This window comes from Agelaius tricolor, unplaced genomic scaffold, assembly GCF_023055355.1.
Source record: "Agelaius tricolor isolate 1412-34295 unplaced genomic scaffold, bAgeTri1.0.p SCAF_48, whole genome shotgun sequence".
Taxonomy (NCBI): domain Eukaryota; kingdom Metazoa; phylum Chordata; class Aves; order Passeriformes; family Icteridae; genus Agelaius; species Agelaius tricolor.
This window is the reverse complement of record NW_027269308.1, coordinates 14,177-20,450: the sequence shown is the minus strand read 5'-3', so window position 1 is coordinate 20,450 and position 6,274 is coordinate 14,177. Positions and strand designations below refer to the sequence as shown.

The window sequence follows — 6,274 nt, the reverse complement described above, 5'->3', positions numbered from 1 at the left end:
GCGGGGAACGGACACGGGGACGAACGGCCCCGGTGCTTCAGTTGCAGCGGCGGCAGCAGCAGCGGCGGCAGCAGCAGCAGCGGCAGCAGCAGCGGCAGCGGAAGCAAAAGCAAAAGCAGATAGACTAGAAAAATCTTTCTCTTTCTCTCTTTCTCTTTCTTTCTCTTTCTCTCCCTTTCCCACTGTCGGGCACCCTTCTCTCGGGGTCCCTTGCCCGGCGTCCCTCTCCTCTCCCCGCCTCCCTCTCCCCTGCCGGGCCGGGCCATGCCCCCGGCCCGCCCCCGGCCCCGGGCGGGGCTGCCCCGTGCCCGGCCCCGGCCGTCCCGCCGCGCTCTCGCCTCCGCCCGGCTCTGGCCGTACTGGCGGTGGCGCTGCTGGGCGGGCATCAGTTCCTGGTGCGGGGGCGGCATCGCCGCCCTTCGGCTGCGCCTGGCCCGAGCCCGGCCCCGGACCCGAGGCAGGGTCCAGTCCCGACCCCGGCCCCGGCCCCGGCCCCGGCCCCGGCCCCGGCCCCGGCTCCTCCCGGGGCCCACGGAGGACACAGGCGGCGCGGCCGCTCCCGCCGCCTCCGCTGCGGCTTCCCCGGCCCGAGCTCCGCCGCTCGGCAGCGCGGCCGCCGGCCCCGAGCCTCCCGTGCCGCGTTCCAAAGAGCGAACGCCTGGGCATGGCCGGCCCGGGGCAGCTGAGGGGCGCTCGGGGGCCGTTGCTGGCCCCGGGCCGAGCGCTGACAGCCGCGTCCCGCCCGCAGGGAAGGCGCACCAGGCCCTGCAGGAGCGGCACCGGCGGGGTTCGCTGCTGGGGCGCGGGCCAGGCACAGCCATGGAGCACAGAGCCTCGAGAGTGCCCAAGCTGGCCTGCGTGGAGGAGGAGGAGGAAGAAGGCCCTGGAGCTACCCCAGCACAGGAGACGGAAGAGGTGGTGCCATTCCATCCACCGCAGGAGGGTGAGTGGCAGAGCTGGGCTGCAGGGCTGGAGCCTCCAGCCAACTTGGCCCCATGCCGTCCCATGCCATGCCATGCCATGCCATGCCGTGCCATGCCATGCCATGCCATGCCATGCCATGCCATGCCATGCCATGCCATGCCATGCCATGCCCTGGGGAAATGCCCACGGACAGGACAGAAGAGGGGCTGGGTAGACACCCCGCAGTTGCCGTGCTCCATCCCCCTGGAGCATCCCGGGGCTCTCCCTGCCTGGGAGCGCAGGGCTGGGCTGTGTTCTCCGGCCTCTCCCACAGCCCCTCAGCTCTGGCTGCGCTCGCTCTTTGCCAGATGCAGCCCTGGAGCGCACACAAGAGCAGGAACGCACCCGTGGCCGCTTCCGAAGAACAGCGCAGGTACCTGCAGCCACCCCCAGCTGGGCTGGGCCTGCTGTCCCTGCTCAGCCCAGCACCGTGTGTGGAGCACTCATTGCAACATCCCTGGCTTCTTGCCCTTCTGCTACAGATGGTGTGCAAATTCATGAAGAGGATTCGAGAGGAAGAGACCAGCGTCACGGGCACTGTGGTCAGAGCGTACCCTCCCATCTTCAAAACCAAGAGCAGCGCTGCCCTGCTGGATATGCTTGTGGAGGAGGGACCTTCCAGTCCAAAGCAAGTAAGCAGCCTGTGGCCTGCCTTCCATCCTCCCAGCAATTGCTTGGCCTCCCAAGCCACGCCTGCTGCTCACTGTAAGCCTTGAGGCCAAGGCAGTGTGGTGGCAAGGGAAGTACGTTTCTGGGGCAGCTGGGCACATGACTCCCTCTGGCAGCTTTCCAAGTCTCCCCTGCCTTCTCCAGGTGCCCGCCATGGTGAGGTACATCCACCAGTGGCTCGAGGCCAATGAGTTTCCTGAGTACAACCTGTACAGGCCCCTTCTGGATCTGACAGAGGCACTGCCCGCTGATGTGGTGATGGCTCTCCTGCGTGTGGCCCCATCATGTGACAGGTACGGGGCCCACGTGCCCACAAGGCTCAGGGCTCAGCAGCCCATCACCCTGTACAGCCTGTCCCAGTGGTCTGACAGACAGAGAATTCCAGGGCCCTCTGGCTCCTCCCTTTGCCAGTCCCCAGCGTGCTGCCATGCTCCCTCCCTGCTCCTCAGGGGCCAGTCTCCACGGGGCTGGGCTGCCTGTGTGCTGAGGGCAAGTGGGCAAAGGCAGGGCTGGCAGCCAGCTCAGCTCCCCACTGCGGCCCAGGCCACAGCGCTGTGTCCCAAACCCCCCTGAGACAGAGCTCTGACCCCACAGAGCTGCTACCACCATGTGGAAGACCATCATGTGCTCGTGCAGGACTGCAGAGACGGCCATGCTCGTACTCCTTGACGTGCTGGCCAACTGGCCAGAGCACAGCACGTGCACCTCCGATGGGGACCACACGCCTGTCCTTGCCCTGGCTGTGAGTTTCTGCAACTGGCCTTTGCTCAGCCCAAGCTCACCTCTCCATCAGCTCTCCATCCTCCCTCCACCACGGTGTCTCGCTGCCTCTCCCTGCTGGGCTGAAACCTGGCCCAGGGGCAGCTTCAGAGCCACCAGGCCCTGTGCTCCCCCTGCATCTCTGCTGGCCTCTCCCTGCCACGCTTGGGCCCTGCCACACGGACACCTCGGCACTGAGCTCAGGCTGCTCTGTCCTTTGCAGGCAACTGTGGTGATGTGGAAGATCCTCCAGATGCCCTATGTCCCACATGTGGTGACTGTGCATTTCCCCCGCCTCTTTGTGCATCTGCTCTTCCAAGTGCTCTTCAGCACCTTGGATATGCCAGAGGTGGCCGATACCTTCTGGAAGGGATGCCAGCAGCAACACGGCCTTGCCACCGACCCCAACAGGTGCTCTATGCAAGTCCTCCCGTCCCTGCCACGTGCCCAGGGCAGGAGCCAGTGCTCCCAGCGTGACCTGGGCTTTGCTCCGCACACAGCTTTGCAGAGCAGACCCTGAAGGCCCTGCTCTGCCGACTGCACTATGAGGATGTTGTGGTGGCAATGGAAGACAAGCGTGGCTGGGACACGCTGCTCTGTGCTGACACCCACCACTGTGCTGTGGGCATGCTGGCCAGGTGAGACCCCCTTCTCCCCAACTGCGCCTGGCATTTGTGCCCTGTGCCCGGGGTGCCCCACACAGTGGGGCCCCGTGGTCGTGGGCCACAAGGCCTTGTCACCAAGGGATGGCCAAGGAGACTGCAAAGGGCTGGGAGAGGGGCGTGCCCAAGAGCAGCCACCTCCCAGAGGGCCCGGCTCCCCCTTGCTGGGTGCTGGAGAAAGGCCAGACCACTGTGAGTCAGTCCTGGCAGAGCTTTAGCCCTGCTGCCTCAGGGTTTTGCTTCCGATTTCCTCCTATCAGAGAAATGCACCACGCATCCAAAGCCTCGTGTTCCGCAGTTGCATTCCACCTGCTGGGGCTGCTTAGGAAAGACATGCCATGCGGGGATTTGGCCGCCATGGCGTTCCTTGTGGAGGTGAGCCTGCAGGCCAGCGCTGCCTGGCTGAGCTGCCTCCCGGCTCTCTGCCCTCTCGTGGCCGCAGCTGCCCGGGATGGTGCCCGCGCCCTGTGCTGCTGCCTGGGCCCGGCCCTGTGCGGCTCCCCCGTCACCGGCCTTGTGCCTCTCAGATCCTGGACTGCCTGAACTTGAGTGAATGCCGTGACAGCGTCCTGGAGGTCATGTCCAAGAACCTGCAGAGCGAGTGCAGGGAGATGCGTCGCTTGGCCCTCAGAGGCCTCCTGGTGCTCGGCACCAGTGTCTCGGTGAGAAGAAGGCAGCGGCTGAAGCTGTGCTGCCAGCGTGGGGCTGGGGAAGGCAGTCGCTTGGCCTTGCCTGGCCTTGGGGCGCTGAGGCAGCTGCTCCCAGCTCTCCTGCCTCCTGCTCCAGCTGCTCCAGTGCTTTGGCACAGGCCTTTGGCCTCTGGGCCCTGCGGCAGCAGGATGGCGTTTCACACACTCGTGTTCCACACAGGCCGCAATAAGAATGTGGAGCCTGCATGAAAGGCTCGTGGAGCTGCTGCAGGAAAATGACAGCAAGATGCTTAGGATGACCATGGTTCTCCTCAGCCGTTTGTTCCTGTGCAATGGTGCCCCACTAGCCAGCCCCCTCGCCCTGCAGCTGGCTGGGGCGCTCCTGCCGCTCTTTGACAACGTAAGGCTCTGCGCCTCCAGCCACGGCCACCGGCTGCTGCCTGCAAACTTTGTGCCCTGTGCATTTTCAGGCCTGTGCCCAGATGGGTGTGAAGCAGCCAATGCTGAGGGCTCTTTTTCTTCCTTTCATACAGGATGATAGCCAGGTGCAGGCGTGCTCCATGTTCATCTTCCGAGAGATACTGTATTTTTCACCGGAAGAGGAAAAAAAGGCCCTGAAGTCATACGTGCACCAGAGCCTGCTCCCACTGCTCTTCCACTGCCATGATGAGAACCAGCATGTGGCAGATGTGAGGACTCACCGGCTGCCGCTGGCCCTCTGGCAGGGGGCTCGGCTGCCTCCTGCTCTGGCGCCTGGTGGGCTGCAGCCTCCTCCTGGCCTTGGTTCAGGGACCTGTGCGGGTCCTGGGCCCTGGGCTCTGGTGCCATCTCCAGGTCTCTGCTGCTCTCCAGGACTCCCGGGAAACGCTGCATTCTTCAGCCACATTCCTGCACAGGAAGGATCTCCAACACATGCTGCAGCTGGGTCAGACCTGGAAGTTCAGCGAGGGCCTGGTAAGGACGGCCTGCAAGCCCCAGCCTCAGGCTGGAGAAGCCCCCTGACTGCGCTGCTCAGTGAGTGCGACTGGCAGCTGCGTTCCTGCCCAGCGCTGCAACCAGGGGCGCCAGCCTGCGCCCCACAGGCCGCTGCCTTCCCTGGGCCGCGTGGGCTCTGGTCCAGGCTCCCATGGGCCCGATCCGGGTGCCCATGGAGCCCCGGCCCGGCAGGGCTGCGGGCCGGCACCGCGGCTCCCCGGGCAGCAGCCGGCCCGCTGCCCCCTCCCCTCAGGAGCCCTTGGCCAGCGGCTGCTGGCCGCGCCTCAGGGCTGTGCGGGCAGGGGAGGCCGGGGCTGGGCCCGCGCCAACCCTTCCCTCCTGCCGCTCTCTGCAGCTGGCAGAGGACAGGAGCCGAGCGGCCGAGCACGTGCGCCAGGCCCTGCGCTACCTGGAGAGCCCACAGAAGCCCCTGCGAGAGGCGGCCATCAGGTTCATGGGTGAGCCACAAGCCCGGGCTCCCTCCCCGGCCCGCCGCAGCTCGGGCCCGGCCCCACCTGCTGCCCCGGCAGCGCCAGCCGGGCCCGGCGCCGTGGAGCCCCGCCTGGGCTGGGCATTGCTGCTGCCGCCCTCTGGCAGCCGTGCCCTGGGGCGGCAGCGTGCGCCAAGGGCCGGGCTGAGCCCTGCCGGGCCAGCAGCCCGTGTGGCCACAGCGCCGGCAGCGCCGCTGGCAGGGAGCTGTGCCGCTGCCGCCGTGACAGGCTCTGTGTTCACAGGCATGGCCGGGCGGCGCCTGAGGGGGCAGCAGCAAGAGCTGCAGCTGATCTGCAGAGGTGAGTGAGGGCAGCGGGCTGGCAGCGCGGGCTGCCGGGGGGAGAGCTGCAAGCCCTGCCCCGGCTGCGGAGGGCTCTGCTCCCGTGGCCAGAGCACACTGAGCTTTCAGGGCCACGTGGGCCATTGGTGGCCAGCAGCTTCGGCCTGATCCCCTTGCTCCCTGCTCCCTCCTGCCCATGGCAAGAACCGGCTGCGATGGCCCTTGCAGGGGGCTCCCCGCAGATCCGGCTCTGACCTTGGCTCTGTTCCTCTTTCTTGCAGCCCTGGAATGCCTGACGAAGGACAGGAGCAGTGCCGTGTCAGCGCTGGCACTTGAAACACTGCATGTCCTCCTGGCAATACAGAGTGGGCGATATTCCACCATGCAGAGGCTGCAAGATCAGCTGCGCAGGGCATGGAGGACTCGGCCTCGCCTGTCGGGGCTCGGCTGCCTGCTCTGCCGGATGACTGAGGAGGAGAGCTGATCTGGGAGGCTGTCTTTGCTGGGGCATCCTGAGCCAGGGGTAATTTTCCTTTTCTTCAAGATTTTTCTTTTCTTCTTTTCCATTTTTTGTCTATATTGTAAGTAAATAAATTCTAGAGTATATTATAATTATATATATTATTAAATACTATAGATTACTGTAAATACCTCAATTCTAGAAGGTGTTATGATATACAGTCTGCCAGGAGCTTTTCTTTGCTGCCCAGGGTGTGCAGGGCAAGAGGCAGGAAAGGGTGAAAAGGGTGCTTGTGCTCAGCCAGCTGCCCAGGCGTGCAGTGGGCCAGGGGAAATGGCCAGAAGCCCCTTGGCCTGTGGTGGTT

The 6,274-nt window shown here is 65.2% G+C and overlaps 1 protein-coding gene across 1 annotated transcript; it reads left to right on the top strand.

Moving 5' to 3' along the window:
- The first annotated feature begins 819 nt into the window (after positions 1 to 819).
- On the top strand, positions 820 to 5,934 carry LOC139604236 (maestro heat-like repeat-containing protein family member 7). Its single transcript, XM_071455342.1, has 14 exons — positions 820 to 915; positions 1,446 to 1,595; positions 1,777 to 1,925; positions 2,227 to 2,374; positions 2,615 to 2,802; positions 2,892 to 3,029; positions 3,314 to 3,428; positions 3,581 to 3,715; positions 3,924 to 4,103; positions 4,237 to 4,392; positions 4,538 to 4,657; positions 5,034 to 5,136; positions 5,413 to 5,469; positions 5,732 to 5,934. Exons 1-14 carry the CDS (start codon positions 820 to 822, stop codon positions 5,932 to 5,934), a joined length of 1,938 nt encoding a protein of 645 aa, XP_071311443.1.
- The last annotated feature ends 340 nt before the right edge of the window (positions 5,935 to 6,274 follow it).

Excerpts from the sequence above, each read along its gene's own strand:
- LOC139604236 (XM_071455342.1), top strand. The coding sequence starts at position 820 with ATGGAGCACAGAGCCTCGAGAGTGCCCAAGCTGGCCTGCGTGGAGGAG. Across the intron at positions 3,716-3,923 it reads TGCTCGGCACCAGTGTCTCG|GCCGCAATAAGAATGTGGAG; the intron begins GTGAGAAGAAGG and ends TGTTCCACACAG. Across the intron at positions 4,393-4,537 it reads AGAACCAGCATGTGGCAGAT|GTCTCTGCTGCTCTCCAGGA; the intron begins GTGAGGACTCAC and ends TGCCATCTCCAG.